This window comes from Muntiacus reevesi, chromosome 1 (assembly GCF_963930625.1).
Source record: "Muntiacus reevesi chromosome 1, mMunRee1.1, whole genome shotgun sequence".
NCBI classification, from domain to species: Eukaryota; Metazoa; Chordata; class Mammalia; order Artiodactyla; family Cervidae; genus Muntiacus; species Muntiacus reevesi.
Genome location: NC_089249.1, coordinates 227,397,407 through 227,417,783, shown reverse-complemented (window position 1 = coordinate 227,417,783; position 20,377 = coordinate 227,397,407). Strand labels below are relative to the sequence as shown.

General features: G+C 37.6%; 1 protein-coding gene across 5 annotated transcripts in view; it reads left to right on the top strand.

Annotated features, from left to right (window-relative positions):
• Window positions 1–234: 234 nt before the first annotated feature.
• FAM13B (family with sequence similarity 13 member B) overlaps window positions 235–20,377 on the top strand; it is a 78,243-nt gene continuing 58,100 nt past the window's right edge. For 2 of the 5 annotated variants that reach the window (XM_065918604.1, XM_065918601.1), the window contains exons 1-6: window positions 235–557; window positions 11,026–11,192; window positions 12,835–13,026; window positions 13,456–13,668; window positions 18,976–19,153; window positions 19,461–19,602. In XM_065918604.1, coding sequence (XP_065774676.1) covers window positions 12,870–13,026; window positions 13,456–13,668; window positions 18,976–19,153; window positions 19,461–19,602 — 690 coding nt within the window. In that variant the 5' untranslated portion in view covers window positions 235–557; window positions 11,026–11,192; window positions 12,835–12,869. The remainder of the gene's footprint in view (window positions 558–11,025; window positions 11,193–12,834; window positions 13,027–13,455; window positions 13,669–18,975; window positions 19,154–19,460; window positions 19,603–20,377) is intronic. The other 3 variants (XM_065918603.1, XM_065918602.1, XM_065918605.1) reach the window with 2 other exon arrangements.

The window sequence follows — 20,377 nt, the reverse complement described above, 5'->3', positions numbered from 1 at the left end:
CCAGACACCTCCCTCGGGTCCGCGCCCTGCTTCTCAACTCTAACTCAGGGGCCCAAATTTGGAGTGACGGAACCCCTCTCGCCCCTCACCGTGGCTCTAAGTGCACAGACTTCAGAACTGCACCCTGCGTCTGTAGGGGGTCCCCAGCTCTCACTGCGCACTCGCCCCGCCCCCGCCCGCGGGCCCGTTCCGCCCCGCCCCCTCCCACGCACGTCACGTCCGGCCCGGCCCCAGCCCGCCCTGCGCCCTGCGCCCTCCGCCCTCCGCTCTCCTCCGCTTGCTGTTAGGGAGGCTCTGCGCCTCAGTCGCTGCCTCCGTGGCCGCTCCCGCCCCGTCTTCCGCGTCTCCGCCGCCGCCACGGCCGGGGGCATCCGGGGGTCGCCTACCGGGCTGGCCCCGAGCCACAGTCGTCGCCTCAGCCTCCCGCCAGTGGCCGCCACAGGAAGAGGCTCGCCGGTCGCGGAGTCACTTGGGGCCTCAGTTCTCGCTCTCTTTCAGTCGCCGCGGGTCCTGGAGAAGCGGCCGCGGCCGGGGAACGGGGCGTCGCGGTTCCAAGGGTAGGTGAACGGGCGGGTACCCTTATCTGCGCATGCGCCGGTCCCGTAGCCGCGGCCCTCACCCCTCTGCCGCCCCCCGTCGCCGTGTCCCACTCGCGCTGGGTTCTAGGGATTTGCCCCTCGGGGTGCGTGGGAGACCGGGCAGAGCCCTGAAGGTGCGGCATTCCGTAGAGAGGGTCCCCTTTCTCCTCAAGCAAAATACGGTGAAGCTGTGCCCCTGGCTTCCAGGGGGTGTGGCAGTCTTCGATGCTCTTAGCCGCTGCAGTGCGCGTGAGCGGGTGTGCGTTCTCACCGCCAAGCTCCCCCTAAGTGGAAGACACAGCTACCCACGCTTGTTTGCTAGCCTCCCCTGCACACCGGACATGAGCCGCCTCCCTGCCCTTTTCCTTCATGCTGGGCAGTGAAGTTGATGCCGAAAAAAAAAAAAGTGTGGTTTAATCCGGGCTCTATTGCGCCCCTTTTTAAGATCACGTGAGAAGAGTGGTTGCTTACTTCCTTAAATCGTTCAGAGAATATAGCCAAAATTGGGCTGTTGGTGCACTGGGGACTTGTCTAGAATGCACTCTGCATAGACCAGGCTAGAGAGGGTATAGCACTATCTCAGGGCGCCTGGTTTCCTAGATAAGGTAATGGGAAATTCAATCAGTTGACACACTTGCCCAGTGGGAAGTTGGTATACTTCAATTAAAAGTCAATTAAAAACCGAACTGACTTTTAGAAAGGCATTTCATTCGGCTCCCCATTATGCCGTCTAATCAATGAAAAAAGTACTTAAGATTGGGCATTTACCTTATTTTCAAGTTGAGGATAATCTAAAAATGGCAACCGGGACCTCAGCAATGCAGATTGCTGCTGCTAAGTCGCATGTCCGACTCTGTGCGCACCCATAGACGGCAGCCCACTAAGGCTCCCCCGTCCCTGGGATTTTCCAGGCAAGAATACTGGAGTGGGCTGCCATTTCCTTTTTCAAATGCAGATTATGAACGTTAAATAACTGAGGTGCACTTACCTTAAAAGGCGGACATTAAAGGGTGGTGTTGAATTACTGACTTTCTGGGTTAATGTGGGGCTGTGTCTTCAACTTTCGTTTTTGTAGCCTTGCATGCAATACTGTATGATGGCCTCAGGTAATGTGCATTTAGTAAGCGCCCGTACTTGAATGGAATTAATGAACTATTTCTCATTTGTGTATCTGTCGGTAGCTTTTTCTTATTCTCTGCTGCTTTTAAAATTTGGGCCGTATTTTCAACGATTTAATTGTGTTACCGGTTAGGGATCTGGGACACTTTTTAAATCCTGGGAAAGATGTAGAAAGGTTTATCAGTGTCATAAAATTATTCCTTAGGTGAAGTAAATGTTACATTGTATATGTGTTATTTTTTTATAATATTTTAAAGTACTCTTTTTTTTATTTCATTTTGCTATGAAATTACATTGAGAATTCCAGAACAAAGTTATATCAATATAAGACTACATGTTTGTCTTCTTTCTTACATTATTTTTTCGTCTGTTTTCAAGTATGTTTTCAGTTTTAAGATATAGTTGACATGACATTGTATATTTTTTTTCTTTTTTTTTTTTTTTTTTTGTAGTGGTTTTTGCCATACATTGACATGAATCAGCCATGGATGTATATGTGTTTTAAACTACATATATACTGTTTTATTTTTTGGTATCAATATGAGTATAGAATTCTTGTATTTTCTGTCTTTAAAATTTTACTTATTTGAAAAATTGGTAGGCTGTTTTTAGAGAAGTTTTAGGTTCACAAAAAAATTGATCAGAAAGTACAGTTTTCCTATGTATCTCTTTCCCCCTGAACACAATTTTCCCTATTCTTTATTGTTTTTATTAGAATGCCATTTGTTTTAGGACAGAGATAATGACTGAAATGAATGTATTGTGCCATGTCAGTTTCCCTCCCCCCAATAAAATAGGTATTTTTATTATCATCTATGAATAACCCCAGTCTGTGCATGGCTTCCCTGGCTTAGTTGCTAAGTCATGTCTGACTCTTTCGACCCCATGGACTGAAACCCACCGTGCTCTTCTGTTCTTGGGATTTCCTAGGCAGGAATACTGGAGTGGGTTGCCAAAGCCCCTCCCTGTTTGTTGTACCCTGACTTTAATATTGGAGAACATAATATAAATTGTAGCTATTTTTTTTTTTTAATTTTTTTTGTAGCTATATTTTGGAAAATAATTGTGATAAATGTGTATAATGTAAAAATTACCATTTTAACCATTTTTAAGTGTACAATTTAGTGGCATTAAGTACAGTCTCAATGTTGTACAACCATTGCCTTCATGGGTGCTCAGTTGTGACCAATTGTTTGTGACCCCATGGACTGTAGCCCTACAGGCTCCTTTGTTCATGGGATTTTCCTGGCAGGAATCCTGGAATGGGTTGCTGTTTCCTCCTGCAGGGGATCTTCTAAACCCAGGGATCGAACCTGGGTCTTCTGCATTGAAGGCTGATTCTTTCTTTATATTCTGGGCTGAGCCACTGGGGAAGCCCTTGTGCACCCATTGTTAGTATCCATTTCCAGTACTTTTTCATCATTCCAAACAAACTGTGTAGGCAGTCGTTCCCCATTTCCTCTTCCTTCTAGCCCGTGGTAACTGCTGTTGTACTTTCTGTCTCTCTAATTTGCCTGTTCTACGTACTTTATATAGGTGGAGTCAAATAGCATTTGTCCTTTTTGTGTGTTTGGCATATTTCATTTAGTATGTTTTTTAAGGTTCGTTCGTATTGTAGTGTGTATCAGAATTTCCTTCCCTTTTAAGATTGGATAACATATTCCATCGTGTGTACATACAACATATCGTTTATTCATTCATCTCTTGATGAGTATTTGGATTGTTTCTACTTTTTGGCTTTTGTGAGTAATGCTGCTATGAACATTGGTGTACAAGTATCTGTTTAAGTCCTTGCATTTGATTCTTTTAGGTATATACCTAGGAGTGAAGTTGCTGATAATTCTGTGTTTAACTTTTTTTTTTCCATTTATTTTTATTAGTTGGAGACTAATTACTTTACAATATTGTAGTGGTTTTTGTCATACATTGACGTGAATCAGCCATGGATTTACATGTATTCCCCATCCCGATCCTCCCTCCCACCTCCCTCTCCACCCGATCCCTCTGGGTCTTCCCAGTGTGCCAGGCCCGAGCACTTGTCTCATGCATCCAACCTGGGCTGGTGATCTGTTTCACCCTAGATAATACACATGTTTCGATGCTGTTCTCTCAAAACACTGTGTTTAACTTTTTGAGGAACATCTAAACTGTTTTCCAGGACTGCTGCATCATTTTACATTCCCATTTAGCAATGCGCAAGGGTTCCAGTTTCTCTCCAGCTCTTCAGCAGTTGTTACTTCCCTTTGTTTGTTGGTGTATTTGGTAATAGCCATCCTAATGGGGGTGAACAGGTATCTCATTGTGGTTTTGATTTGTATGTCCCTAAGGCTGATGCTGATCATCTTTTCATCTGTGTATCTTTGGAGAAATATGTTTAAGCCCTTTGCTCAAGTTTTTAAATTGAGTTTGTTTCTTTGTTGAGTTACTTTCAAAAAGTCATTTTGTAAATGATTTAAATCTTTTATCTGAAAACTTTAATGGCTCTTAAAAATGAATGAAATACTGAAATTAAAAAAAAAATAGAATTGGGGAATTCCCTGGTGGTCCAGTGATTAGGACTCCATGCTTCCACTGCAGGAGGCATTGGTTCGATTCCTGGTTGGGAAACTAGCAACCTACATGCCACAATGCACGGCAAAAAAAGAAAAAAAGGAAATTTCTGTTTACAGATGGATAAACAGCAAAGAGATTTTTCATCTTAAAAAGATGTCCAATTATTTAGTAAGTCACACTGCATTAAAAAGATCTCAATTAGGTATATATCAGGATGGAGACCTTACTTCTATAACCTTAGCATTACAAAGGTGATGCATTAAACGAAGATTCTGTCCTCTCCAATGAGTAGGATTAATGCTCTTGAACTTTCCTTTCTTTTTATTTTGTTAACATAGCTAGGAGCAGAGGAGGGGATTACTGGATGGAGAAAAAGAAAGTGTAGTATGTACACATGAACTTGACCTGATACAGTGTTCTCCAAGTGATGCAGTAGGCTCCTATGTGGCGTGGTTCACTTTGGGGCCTTGTAGAAGAGCTGACTTTGATTGGAAATGGGAATAATGAAGGATTTTTAAAATAGAATGTAATAAAGGTGGGTTTAATGCACCAACTCATAATCACATGGTACACTAAATAGATATGAATTGTAATGGTATGAAGGATAATTCATTATCAGATTTATTTATTCACTCACGGGATATTTATTTTTCTTTTTCTAAATGTAAGATACATGAAGGAGCAAAACCAGAGCAGTTACTTGATGATAGTTGTATAACTGTACATTTATTAGACACTGAATTATGCACTTGAAAAGAGTGGATTTTATGATATGTAAATTATACCTTAATAAAGTTATCTTTTAAAAAAGTAACCCACCAGTGGACTCTAAGGAACTTACATGTTCTCTTGGGGGAAAGAGACTTTAAACAGACACAGAAGGGGATATATAATAAAACTTATGATGAATGTTTTGGAGCTGAGGAATAATGTGCCCTAAGAAAATTAACAGGGGATATCATTAGGTTAGATGGGTTGGAGAACCCCCTCCAAGAATGAGACTTGAGTAAGAGTGGAAGATGAGAAAGAGGAAGTAAGGAACAGTGTTTGGGGTAAATGAACCAGCATGTATAAAAGTCTTAGGTTGAGGGATATGCAGTGGGTTGACAAGATAATGAAATTTATTAGGTTTCTACTATAGAAATAAATACTCTAAATCTTTTTGGTTGGGTTTTTACCTAACTTCAGTATATTTTTTCTTTTGTATATGATGTGTAATAATCCTATTCTCTTTGGTTTTAAGCATTTTTCAGAGAAATGTATGTCTGGTTTCTATTATTGCTCTTTTCTGAAATGGAAAAATAGAAAACCTTGAACTGTTTACTTAAAATATGCATTTTTGATTTTGTGTATCAGGCGGCTGTTCCTTGTAATTGAAAAGGAAAAGTGAAAGTAAAGCTCAGATCACTTGCTGATTGACATAGTAGGTGCTTAGTATTTTGGGGGAAGACTAGAGGGAGGTCCTTTTTGGATACCAGTCAATCCACCTGCCAATGCAGGAGACTCAGGAGATGCGTGCGGCTCAGTCTCTTGAGTTGGGAGATTCCCTGGAGGAGGAAATGGCAACCGGCTCCAATATTCTTGCCTGGAAAATTCCATGGACAGAGGAGCCTGGTGGGCTATAGTCCATGGGATCACAAAGAGTTGGACACGACTGAGCACCACACACACACACACACACACACACACAGTGGATTAAAAATTTGGAAAAGTGAAAGGAGCTCAAATTTAGTATCAGATAAGAGAATATTTTTAAGTTAAAAGCAGACCATATTGTGGTTCATTGTAGAACCACTTTTGAAACTAATAATTTCAAAAGATATATGTACAATTGTTGGCATAATGATTTTTGAATGGCAAGTACAGAATATTTGCTTTATGAGTTACCTTTATGAAGTATCATTTCATATGTTTCAGTAAAACTTCAGTGTTTTCAGTGTTGGCTGCAGTCATTGTTGTCTAAAAGAGCGTCAACTGAAGGCAGCAGATTAGATTTCTACTCACTGTTTTAGTGACCTGCTCACTAGTCAAGTGACTTTAAACCAGTTTCTTCAGCTCTCTGAAATTTTTTTTTGTTATTCTTCTGAGAAAGAAAATGATAATCTACCATGCTTATCTCACAGGGGATGATTGTGAAGATTCAGTTGGATAGTGAACTGGAAAGTATACCAGAAATGATAGCATCATTTCAGATATTAGACTTCTGCTGTTGTATAATATTCACAACCTGGGAAACAAAAGTTGAAATCCTTTTTTTTTTTTTCCCTCTCAGAGTTCATAATTAAGTTGAAAAGACACATACAAAAAAGTATAATCAGTGCTTTTTTGTTTGTATGTCACTCTTGCCCCATACTCCCCCAGTAATTTTTACACAGGTCTGTGCAAAAAGAGAGAAATACTCTGCTCTCAAGGGATCCATTTGGTTAGAACAAGTTGTGGAATTATTTTCACTGGTTAAAAAAAAAAAGAAGTGTATTGTAGTTTGGTATTAAAGAGCAGCAAGAAATGATATGCTACTCTTAAGACCGTACTCATTAGTAGGCCCAAGGTGAGCATGTTTTCAGTGGAGGAACATGAAAGGTGAAAAGTTGCTGGAATAGAGGAGTCTTGAAGAGTCAACATTTGTCACAGTTGAGATCATACGCACGATGTAATTGACTAGAATGTGTTCTCTTTAATGCATATATGCTTTCTCAGATATTTGTCATCTTCTAAATTCTAGAGCTGTTTTTTGTTTGGTTTTTTTTTTTGAAAGACTCAGTTGTGTTGGTACTTAGTCGGAAGAGCTAATTTAACTTTTACTCACTTTGACTTAGTAGAAAATCATGCTAAAGTAGTAACCAGTGACCTTGAAGTGCACATAAAGGAATGGTTTGGGAGTCAGCTTGCTCTAGCACATTACAGACTTACCCTTTCATGAGGAGACGTCGTTTAAAGCGTCACATTTTCTCATACTTTAGGATTAAACATCACTGCAGCCCTCTAACCTGTTTTTCATGCACTGTTATGTGAACTTTATAAAACTCAAGATCTGACTACTGATAAATACTTTGAGGAAGTTTCTTCATCTATCTTGGAGACTAACTTCAGGTACCTTATGGTTTCCTTGACTTTTTGAATTAGATTTGTGGCTTATTTCCAAGTAGATGTGAGAGTAAATCTTTTTGCCCGTATAATACTGCTCATGTTAGTGTTACTAGTTTCTTAAGGCTTAAATTACTTCCAGTAGATTTGGAGTTAGATCCAGCAGCACATTCTAGCATCATCATTTACAAATTTTGAAGTTTCGCTCAGTGTCTTGAGGCTTAGTACCTGTAAAAAGGGAATAGTGCCTTTTATATAAAAAATTAGCATTTTTTAGGTATGAGAAATAACTTATGAAGTGCTTGTAGATATAAATCAGAGTTTCTTTTCATTTTTTTAAAAAATTATAGCTGATTTACAGTATTATTAGTTTTATTATTATTATCAGTATTAGATATGCAACATAGTGATTGTTGTATTTTTATATATTATACTCTAAAGTTACTATAAAGTGCTTTTCTTTCTTGATTTGATTCTCTTTGATTATTGCTGGAAGGAGATATGGCAGCCACTTTTGATCTTTTATTTAGTTTTTAATCACTTAGGGAGATATTCACTTCTTAACTTTGAATAGCCAGTGTTATTCTTATTTATGCTTCTTATTTATGTCTTTATTTAACATATATTTTATTTTTTTTTCAACATATAGTTTAAACTTTAAATTATGTGTTAGGGATTGTATGAGGCTATACAAAGGTGAAATGACAGGGTCGATACCTACAAGGTCCTCTCTTGAAAAAAAGAGACAGACATATTTTTAGCTTCTATGGGATCGTTGCTAAAAAGGTAGGAAACACAATAGGAGTAAAAGAGAAGGAGAACTGTTTGCCTTAGGAAGTCATGGAGGCTTTGACAGAGGAAGTAAAGTTGAGACTTGATGGTGAATTGGAAGTTTGATGTACAAGATGGAATTTGTCATGGTGTTGAGTTAGGGCTCCAAGACAGGAAGCAGAATGCACGCACAGCTTGGGAGGTGTGGGTTGTGAATTTCAAGTAGTTAAATATTGTTGGTGAGTAGATTGAGGTGGAGGAATGTCAGGAAAGGAGATTTTAGGTGAAGTACTTGTAGGCTGTGCAATAGTTTGCAGTCTACGGTATATGTCAGAGGTTCATAAAACTTTGTGTGTATTACAATCACTCGAAGAGCTGATTAAACATACAGAGTCCCAGGCCAGGTTCTCATGGATGCTAGACATGGGCTGAATATCTGTATATTGAACAAACCCCACCCCACCCCCAGATGAAGTTAGGAAACCAGTGCTGTAGGTCACTGGTCTCAAAAGTGAGGTGCTGGCACTTTGAGTGGGCAGGATGATCTGTTAAAATGTGTGTGGAGGTGGAGGAATACAGTTTACATTTCTGTTTATTTTTAATGTTAAATTTTTTTTTTTCTTTTGCTGAGTTGTGCTGCAAGTAGAATTTTAGTTCCCTGATCAGGAATCAAGCTAGTGCCTCTTGGGTGGAAGTGCAGAGTCCTGACCACTAAACTGCCAGAGAATTACTTTTAAAAATGTTATTATAGTATGTGTTTATTATGTTCATAATATCTTAGGGTATTCAATATTTTACCTTAGATATACGCATGCATGTATGAGAGGTATGGTCATAATCTTTTTGCTGATTGAAAAATTTGGAGCCCAGGGCTCTAGGCATTGGAAAACAATTGAGGAATTTTGTGTAGGGAATTCAGGTTAGGTTTGAGTATTGAGGATATCAGTAAGGAGAATAGAGGAGGGGACTTAGTCACAGGGGATTTTATTTCCCTTTGTCTTTATTACTTTTCTTCTGATTTAAAAGTTTGAAACCATGTATGTTATAAAATAATTGACTCTGGCCATGAAAACTTTTTGAGAGTTACTCAGAATTAACCAGGTTATTTACTAATAGATTTTCTCTAGGGGCAACCAGTTTTTACATGAATACTTTGACTAAAATAGGGGTAAATGAACTGTCTCAAGGTGAAATGTTTTGTTTAGTGGGTTGCAGTTTGTAAAATATATGTGTTGCATCTAGTATCATGATTTGGCGAGTGTGGTTATACAAAATATACTCTATTTCATTGCTCATTGTAGTTTTATGAAATCACTATGGAGGAGGGTTGGTTATTAGACATCTTGTCCCTGAAGTTAACCTCTCTAAAAGATCTTATATAACTTTGAAATTGTTTTTCATGTAAGAGACTACATGTTTTAGCAGACATTTCAGGATATTTTGGAAGTAATCATCTACTAAACATTTGTTGTGGGAACATGGTTTTCCTTCCCCTCTATTTTTAATGTTTCTCCTGGAGGTATATGTTACTATTAACACTTTTTTTCTTTTTTTCTTTTTAGTGGGTGTGGTGTTTTTGGAAGGGAATCATCACAAAGTTCTTTGAGTTGCCTGTAGGACTTCGGTTTAGATCTAGCTAAGCCGTGTGTGTGTGTGTGTGTGTGTGTGTGTGTGTACATGGATGTGTGTGTATGTGTGCGTGCGTGAGCACTCAGTCATATCTGACTCTTTTCGATTCCATGGACTATAGCCCGCCAGGCTCCTCTGTCCGTGAGATTTCCCAGGCAAGAATACTGGAGTGGGTTGCCATTTCCTTCTCCTATTAACACGTTTTTGAAAACCACACTGTATGATAATACTCTTCTGCTTACCTGAACCCTCTTGAGCAGGGACCTGCAGTGTACTGAGCTTATTAGAAGATTTTACATAGATTATCAGAATTTACAGAAGATGATGAGACCAAATATTAAATACATTGCCAAACAGGTTTTCTCTGCCCTTCTCTCTCTCCACAGCCTCTTTTGCTGGCCTTTTAACAGTATGTAAAGAAGAGAAAGAAATTGATTTTCTTTCTAATGCATGTGTGGATTTTCTCAGTAAAATGTAATGGGTGTAGGTATTTTTTATATAAGGAAACCTAGGCTTAGCGACATGGAAGCTGTTCAGGATCACGTCTACAGAGCTGATGCTTGAATAAGCACCTTTCTAGTGCTGTGTATATACGTTACATACGGACTTTCTAGTTCTAGTTGGAAAACTCCTCTTTTCCAGCATGCACTATTGCCTGTTCAAATTAGAAAGCTCATACGGCTGTATTCTGGAGAACAAAATGTTTCTTGTATATAAAGTATGTAAATGTGGTACCAAGCTTAAACTCATGTCTTTCACTCTGATCTAAAAGTGCTTCCATGTTTAATTCTGAGTATATGAGTAAGGATGGAATAGAAGTGGGTGGGATGTGTGTGTGGGTGTGTGCACAAATCACGGGTTCATTGAGGAAAAATATATTATGAGAATGGTGTAATCCCTGAAGATGTGTGCTGTCAAAGATTGTCCTGTGCATTATGTTTGTTTATCTTTAGCAGAATCATACCCAGGTGAGCCATCGTAATTTGAAACTTTGTGTAAGATTTTTGCCTCTTGTTCTCAGACAGATTAAAGAAAAAAATTTATCTATGTGGCCGCATTGGGTCTTAGTTGTAATTCCCTGACCAGAGACTGAATCCAGGCCCCCTGCATTGGGAGCTTGCAGTCTTAGCCATTGGACCACCAGGGAAATCCCTCTCAGACAGATTTTTTTTTAGGCAGAAGAATGCTTTTTGTTTTAGTCGCCTTCCTGAATAGATTGACTGATGTTTCTTGTCTCTTCTCACAGTTAAAAATGTTATAGGAAATTAAAAGAATTTTTTTTTTCTTCTAGATTAACTGCTGAAGTACTGATCGAGTTCTGCGTTTCTTCAATGAGGAACTATAGGCTGATCTTCTGCCATAATCTCAAACAGCCATAAATGACAAAAGAATGCTTGCTCAGTGAGGGTAGCTGGTGCAGAAACCATTTTTTAAACTTAGGTGTTTAAGTACTCAAAGGTAAGTTTTCACAATGGTAATTATTCCATGCTTATATATCCACAGATATTTTAGAATTAATTTCCTGTGACTGCTATTGAATTGTTAACTTCAGGTTTTGTAGTTATTAACTGACATTAGATGTGTTAAAGAATGGGTTTTGCTTCTCTGAAACTGTTTACATTTATGGCATTTTGCTGTCCCTAAGTTAATTTTTACCATTTATATAAGTTTCATTTGTTCTCCAGTGTGTTTACCTTTTATACGTATGGACATATACAGGTACGTATACATTTATTTGTGTAAACTTTTAGAATATTGAGCTTTTTTTTGTTTTGCTCTTATCTTTCTGTTGTAGGGTGAAAGGAATTGTGTCTCTGGGGTATGAAAAAATCTCAGTTGGTGTCTTTTTGTTCATTATCAACTTTTGAAAAGTTTTTCTTTCCTTTATCCATATAAAGTAATACATTTTTATTTTGTTTTTATTTTTTATTTCTTTGGCCATTTCAACATGGGTTGTGGGATCTTAGTTTCCAGACCAGGGATTGAAACCACGCCCTCAGCAATGAAAGCACAGAGTCGTAACTATTGGACCCATAAATGATTATTTTAGAAAATGAATATTTTTTGAGATTATTTGTTCTTTGATGATTCAGAAATTGGAAACATTGTTTTTGCCCACTGATTCTTTAATAATCACAAGTCCTACAGAGTTAAGATGAATAATTTATTTCTTCTGAACTGGACTGTGGAAGTTTTTCTTTTGAATAATTACGAAGCAGTAGGATTGATAAAAGAATATTCTCATTAAAAGTAGATGCCTAGAGCCGAAGCATTTCCTTTGTTTATAAAAACATTATGGCTGCTCTGTCATGTAGAAATAAGAACTGGTTAATCTTGTTCTTATTAGCCTATCATTTAAAAAAAAAGATTCTCTTCTGTTAGGGTGCTTATGAATTGAGTGGTTAGATACCAGAGTCCAGAAATGATTAGGTTTGACCTTTTACTTGTGTCATTATTAAACTTGGTCAGTAAGATCTTATTGGAGCAAAATTTGCTCCTTAGTTTGTCTTTGAGACATTAACATCCTTGGCGAAGTTGAGTGATCAGTTTTGCCATTGTTTGATAAACATGCAGTCTTGGCATGGCATTAGTATTGGCTTCCCTGGTGGCTCAGCTGGTAAAGAATCCGCTTGCAGTGCATGAGACCCCAGTTTGATTCCTAGGTTGGGAAGATCTGCCGGAGAAGGAATAGGCTACCCATGCCAGTTTTCTTGGGCTACCCTGGTGATCCAGCTGGTGAAAAATCTGCCTGCAATGTGGGAGACCCGGGTTCGATCCCTGGATTGGGAGGATCCCCTGGAGAAGGGAAAGGCTACCCACCCTAGTATTCTGGCCTGTATAGTCCATGGAATTGCAAAGAATTGGACATGACCGAGCAACTTTCACTAAAGGGAGCATTCAGAACTGACTTCACATAGTAGAGAAAATGCTTAGATGATTGTATTGAGCTTTAATTGTAGAACACACTATGGGCCTGGTAACTGGAACATATTTAATAGATAAGAACACATTCAGGTGTAAAGCCTTCTTCTTTAATGTATTTAGTCATATTGCCACCAGTTAATCATTATAGTCTTTTTTTTTTTCTTTCATTTGGCAGAAAAGACAGCTTTGATTTCTGGCTGCAAAAAAGATATGAGGAAGAGCTCCTCCCCTTCCTTGAGTAACTGCAACTCCGTTCTTGCTAACAAAATATTTGGAATTCCACTTGATGAGCTGCAGCAGGGAGGACATCCAGACAATGAGGTTCCGTTCATAGTCCGCCATGTAGTGGACTATATTGAGGAACATGGTATATATTTCCTTACTTTGAGGGCTAGTCTTTGTTTTAATAGACATAACTTATTCCTTTTTGACCTTGGATTATTTTTTTCCTCAGTACTCAATGTCCAAAATATTGTGAGGAAAACTGATGGAAATTCTTTTTTTTTTTTAGTGTGTCTTTCACTTAAAGCTATATATTCAGATATGCCTGGTTTAGAGCCTATTTTAGTGGGAGGGATGATAAGAATATTTTTAATGAATATAAGAGGGTGGGATAAAGTAGAATATCCCTCAAGACAGAGACAGTGTGTGTTTTTAGATGTGTGATTTGAAGGTGTTCAGCCCAATCAGGGGAGACAAGAATGGCTTTCTGAAAGTATGAATATTTTAAGTTCATTGGAGAATGAATATATATGGTAGTTGAAACTTATTTAATTTTTGCCTTGAATTAATGTAGGAGGTCTGGAGCAACAAGGACTTTTTCAAGTCAATGGGAATGCTGAGACAGTGGAGTGGCTTCGGCAGAGATACGACAGTGGAGAAGAGGTGGATTTGGTTAAGGAAGCAGATGTTCCCTCAGCTATTAGTCTTCTTAGGTTTTTCCTTCAAGAACTTCCTGAACCTGTTATCCCTGGCAGTCTACATATTCACTTGATGCAACTTTCTCAAGGTACATAATCTGAATCTTACCAATCAGTCACTTAACATTTAATTTTAAAATCTTTATCTTTTAGAAATCTTGACATGTAGGCAGTAATTATAGTAATTCTGAGAATAATTTCTTAAATTCCCATTTGAATACATATGCTCTTTGGGGCTGTATTGTCTAGTTAAAGGAATGGCAACCTCTTAGATTCCTGTAGTGCTCTTTACTTTTTATGATTGGTCTTAGTGAGCCTAAGACATAGGATGAGAAGGAGGAAAAGCAGGAGACAAGAACAAAGAGAAAGAAAAGAAGGAACAACAACAACAAAAAGATGTATGGCAGAATGTCCCATAATGGCCAGAGGTGTTGGTTAGTGGTGATGTTACTATGTTTATCCTTGATTTGATTGAATATTCTAGCAAAAACCAGAAGACAGCTTTGATTCTAAGTTTGGACTATACCTAAAACTTGTTCTTGGACACCTGCCTGAAGGAAAGTGAAAGTCGCTGAGTTGTATCTGATTCTTTGCTGTTGCTGCTGCTACTGCTAAGTTGCTTCAGTCGTGTCAGACTCTGTGCGTTCCATAGACGTAAGCCCATCAGACTCCGCTGTCCCTGGGATTCTCCAGGCAAGAGCACTGGAGTGGGTTGCCATTTCCTTCGCTACCCCATGATAATATATCAAATTGGACATCGGGTTGCAAACCAAATAAAGAAATTGATTTGTCTCTGTTGGGTTAGTTTTTTGGTGGCGACTAAAAGTAGGGCTTAGCTGGGATGGACAAGAAAAATAAAAGTAGAGGTTTGCAAAAAGGTAAAAGAACCAAGAAGCTAGGAGATGCTTCTGTGTCTTGAGCCAGCTGGTATTCATGTGTATATAATAGTGTGACATGTTTCGTTACATAGGAAAATTTATGAAGTTGATATGTAATACAGTTGACTCTGGAACAAAATGGGTTTGAACTTACATATTTTTTCAGTAAATTTGTACTATGGTACTACATGATCTACAGTTGGTTGAATCAACACATGCAGAACCGTGGACTTCGTGGATTATACACGACTTTTCAGTGGTGTGGAGGGTTGGCACCCCAACCCCTGTGTTGTTCAGGGATCAAATGTATTATACATTTCTTTGGATTTTTAAACTATTTTTCCTGGCTTTTCTTTGTATTGTGGAATCTCTTTAGTTTTTTGAAATGGAACTTCTAGAGAAATTCAGTGATAGTAAGAAATTATAACTGTTTCCTTAATCCCTATTGCTGTGAGAGCTGGACATTTTGTTCGTGTATGTCCTTAAGTTGTGTATGGTTAGAAGAGGAGGATTTCCTTTTGAGAATATTTTTCCATTTTATTTTTTCTTTTTTTTTAAATTTAAAAGCAAGCCTAAGTTAATAGATGCCTCTTATTTATGTGTTAAAAGTCAATACCAAGATACTTTATGATCCTCTTATGTATGTTTTTCTCTATACAGCTAGATGATAGAGCTCATTTTATACTTGATTTACTCAGGAATGGTTAGACTGATTCAGTTTTCTTTCTTTTTTTTTTTTTTTTTTTTAGTTTTGTTTCTTTATTGTGCCACCTGGATCAAAGAACAAGTTTCAGAATAAAGTATCATTATCATCGCCTTTTTTCAAAGTGTAACTTTCTTTTCTTGTCCCAAGAAATATTATTTTTGTTTTGAATTTCTGAATCTATTTCAAATTTCTTTTCTTAGAAGTAGAAATATTTTCAGATGTTTATATTGAGTCACCTAATAAGCATTTTTGCACCCGTTAAATATATATAATGAAACTGATGTGTTAAGAGTTTTTGAGCTCTTTTTATGTCTTTAGAACCACTTATTTTGTTTTTATAATGATAGGATTCCATTTTCCTTGTGTTATAGAATTGTCGACAGGTCTTTTAAAGTTCTAAGAATCTGATCATCTTTCAGTTTTGACTGAAAATTTATAAATGAATAAGTGGAATAAGATTTAGTGATAATAAAGTTACTGCCTCTCGTTGATGCTACCAGTCATAAGCTGTTTTGTCATTGAGGTTGTCATTTTCACTGTTACTCATTTAAAAGTATGACAGTATCATACACTGTGTTACTTATGGAGTTACAGTATATATCTTACTAATTATTCTATGTCAGTATTCACTTATGAAGGAATTTAAGACATGCAGAAATGCTTTTGGCCTGTTTTGAGAAAACCACCATTCTTCTCCATTGCCCATGTACATAATCATTAGCACACACACCCATGTAAGACACCCATTTCTTTAATAGCTATGCAGATAGGTTTGGCGCTACTCGAGGTGATACTTGTATTTCTGTTGTAATAAAATCTATTTGTTCATCCTTTAATCATTTGGAAAGGTGTCTGGGTCTCTGGACAAAATTCTTTCCACTTATTGTAAGTAACTCTTATGTTAATATTTTAATTGATGTTCACAAATAGATATAGTGCTTTTAAGGTCATGGAGGGAGCATTTTTCTAGTTGAATTTGAGTTAGTGTTTTTTTTTTTGTTTTTTTTTTTGAAGAGTAATTTTCATTTTCTGTGGCAGCAGGACATTGCAAAGTGGTGTGTTGTGGTGTGGTGTGGTGTGATGTGATGTGGTTTGATCTTTAATTTAGACCAGTATTTCACAACCTTGGTACTCCTGATATTTTGGGCTAGGTAATTCTTTAGTATAGGGACTATCCTTGAATTTTAAGATATTCAGTAGAATCCCTGGTCTCTGTCTACTAGATCCACTGGTAGCCCTTTCCCCCAGGTTATGACAGTCATTCCATTCATTGTCAGTATTATCAACCATCGGTTTAGCTCTTGATAGTTTGTACAGTTGTTTATACATCATATTTTGGTAGAAAACACAATTCACAGTTCTGTGAATTTGTTGTTACATTAAAAAAAACTGTTACAATGCTTAAAAGATTTCCTAGTCAGGGGAATCTTCTTTGATATGTACATATATTTTTCCTGGTTATGATTTAACTAGGTTGTAGGCTTAAAATGGCAACCCACTCTGGTACTCTTGCCTGGAAAATCCCATGGACAGAGGAGCATGGTAGGCTGCAGTCCATGGGGTCGCAAAGAGTCCGACACGACTGAGTGACTTCACTTTCACTTTTCACTTTCATGCATTGGAGAAGGAAATGGCAACCCACTCCAGTGTTCTTGCCTGGAGAATCCCAGGGATGGGGGGGCCTAGTGGGCTGCCGTCTGTGGGGTCTCACAGAGTCGGACACAACTGAAGCGACTTAGCAGCAGCAGCAGCAGACTTAAAAGGAAGAAAACTGTTTAAGCAGATATGTTTTTGACACACACACACACACACACACACATTTAACTAGGAAGTAGACTCAAAAGGAAAAAAGTTTAAGCAGATATGTTTTTAATACACACACACACACACACACACACACACATGCTGCTCTGCTTATTTGAAAACTTTAGAAGCAACCTGGTAGAGGTAAATATTTTTGAATACTTTTTTGAATACTAGAAATGTTCACTAATAAAAGTAAAGCAGCATGTTAAACAGTATTTCAGGCAAAACCAGTGTAGCCCACAATCTTAAGACCCTGTCAAGTCAAATGTTTTAGTAGTGCAACATCTTTTTTCAGTTATTGTGTTATTTTCAGTTATTTTGTGTTATTTCCGTTATTTTCAGCTTCTTCAACTAATTTTTATTGAACCCCCTACTGTGTGCCAGGCACTGTTTTAGATTCTGAGAATGCAGAAGTGAACAAAACTCTCTTGGAGCTAAAATTCTGAAGGGGCTTAAGGAGAGTTAAATGATAAAATAAAGAACAAGAGTATGTTACATAGCTAAAGAGAATGTTATGTAGAATTTGTCAATGTTTATGTAATCATTATTGATAATATTAATTGAGGTATATATTTTTGAGTTGATATACATGGTTTTTCTTAAATCCTTTTCTGCTACATTTAGGTTGTTAAAAATTTCAGTGGCTCAGACGGTAAAGAATCTGCCTTCAGTGTGGGAGATGTGGGTTTGATTCCTGGGTCAGGAAGATCCCTTGGAGAAGGGAATGGCTGCCCACTGTGGTATTCTTGCCTGGAGAATTCCATGGACAGAGGAGCCTGGCAGACTGCAGTCTATGGGGTCGCAGAGTTAGACACAACTGAGCGACTAACAGACTAACACTTTCACACTTTCATAGTCAACAGAAATTCAAAAAAACATTCATTCAGGGACTGTTCCAACCAATTATAAAGACAGAGTACCTGGGCAGTTGATAATAATATGAAATGTAGAAGAATTGTTATTGGTTGCATTTTAAATTTTAAGTAAAACTCATGTGACCATAGCCGTTTCTGTTAACTTCTTAGAGTTGTGTTATTTTGTAGAGATGACCAATATCATGGTCAGAACATTTTACCAATAATTTTTCCCCAATAATTATTTTTAAATTAATTTTAAGAACCTCAAGAAAAATACAGAATGAAAGATAATTGGGTTAATTTTCCCTATTAGAGAAATTACCTACTTCATTTTGAGGTACCTCTAAGAAATTGCTTCTCTTCTTTGGGACCCTCACCAGTCAGTGGGTTGATACAGACCTAATTTCTGCTAATGAAAACTCATTGACCTAAACACAGGACCTGTCTTCTGGTTGAAAATTCACTTGGTAAACCGAGAAGAGAAATTCGGGTTTTGGTTTTTTTTTTGCTCCATCATGCAGCATGTAGGATCTTAGTTCCCTGACCAGAGATCGAACCCCCTGCACTGGAAGCCTAGAGCCTTAACCACTGGATTGCCAGGGAAGTCCTGGAATGCATCTTAATGTATTGATAGTTCTGTTGATACTGCTGAATTTAATTGTCCTTTTCAGAATGTTAAAAGAAGAAAGTCTGTTTTTTACTCTGTTTCTTCCTTGTTTTTTCTTTCATTCTGATACTGTTAGCTGGTTAAATTGCTTCTCATTTTTGCTTACTAGTGGTTGGTGTTGACTGGTATTGACGAGTACATTTTGACTTCTTAGAGTTGGCACTAATTTGGAAACACATGTACAGTCATGCAAGAGACAGTATGTTGAGAATTAAAAAAAATAAGCTCTAGGATTGGAGCCAGTGAATAATAGATGAAGAAAACATCCTCCAACAGTTGAGGGGTTGCATTCCTTCTCCAGTTCTTCCACTTAATAAGTGAAATGCAAAGCCCTAAGGCATTTGGCCTCTAGTGGAGGAAGTGAAGAGGTTTTGAATTGTTATAGTAAACTGATGATGTAGGTGGGGTAATGTGAATCTGGCAAAATATCTGAGCTTTGCTTTTACTTCATTAAGAAAAAACCCTGTCATTATGTTTTATAGATTATAATAATGAAGATGAATTTGGAAGAAAGTTGAGGTTCCTCTTGCAACAGCTTCCACCTGTTAATTACAGTTTGTTAAAGTTCCTGTGTAGATTTTTAGCCAATGTAGCATCACATCATGAAGAAATTTGGTCAGCAAACTCTTTGGCTGCTGTCTTTGGTCCAGATGTCTTCCAGTAAGTTTTTTCACAAATTTTTGTTTGATTAAAAAACATTATATTTGTGAAATAGAATCATTATACTGTCTCCCAAGGGTCATAGGTTGCTTGATGAACCATTATTTTTTATAGTAGATCTGATTAATCCTCCCAGCATTTCTGTGAACAAGGTACAAATTAGGTTAACTTTACAGATGGGAAAACTGAGGCACAGAATGGTGGCATAAATCACTCAGGTCTATAAAGTGACTCATTGGTTTTTTCAGACTTTGTCTGTGATGGATTTAAGGACTCTGAATTCAATTTGGACTTTCTTCACTCTTAGTATTTACACAGATGTGGAAGATCTGAAAGAACAAGAAATAGTAAGCAGGATAATGGCTGGACTTCTGGAAAATTACTATGAGTTTTTTGAGAATGAAGAGGAAGATTTTTCATCTAATGATTTGAGTTCAATTACTGAACAGGTGAGAATATTTTAAATATTCTACTTGGGGGGAGGTTTTTTTTCACTTGGTAAAGAATATGTATGTGGAATTTTGATGTACTAAACTGGAAGTAATTTTCTTGGTTATTATACATTATCATAGGTGATATTTCCATGTAGTATATGAATGTGATTTTTTTTCTGAACAACTTTCTTGTCATTTTGGGTAATATGGAAAAGGAATCGAAACCAGAGATATGCTAGAGCTTTTGTGGATTTTCTTGTGTTTTTCTTGTGTTAAATTAAGCATTGTTTATTTTGTAAGAGTAGTGTGTTTTTGTTTTTGCAAAGAAATTGCTAGCATAGAGGAATGTAGGCAAAGGTTAAGAATTAGAAGGTAGAGGGAGAGGTGGTATGTAAAGTTGACACAGACTTTTTTTTTTTTTTTTTTTTTTTTAGGAGACACAGACTTTTAAAAATGTTTTTTTGATTGAAGTAGCAAGTCAGTGCAGCAATGTAACCATTATCATATTAATTCCCATTAGGGAAGCATCAGGAGAGTAATGGTTTAGGTTGCAGATGTTTTAAATTTTGTGGCTCTTGAATGTTAAAACCCATTTCTCAACAGTATATTTTATTGTTACTGTTATGCCTTAATGGTTGAGACTGTAAAAGGGTCCTCATTCATTTCTTCTTTATGAAGTGAGAATATTGATTCTGAGTAATTGTTATTGACTGTAAAGCCACATTAATCCAGACTTCTCAGGTTTAGAATTCATGCTTTAGGTCTGTCTGGAAGTTTTTCTTGTATACTT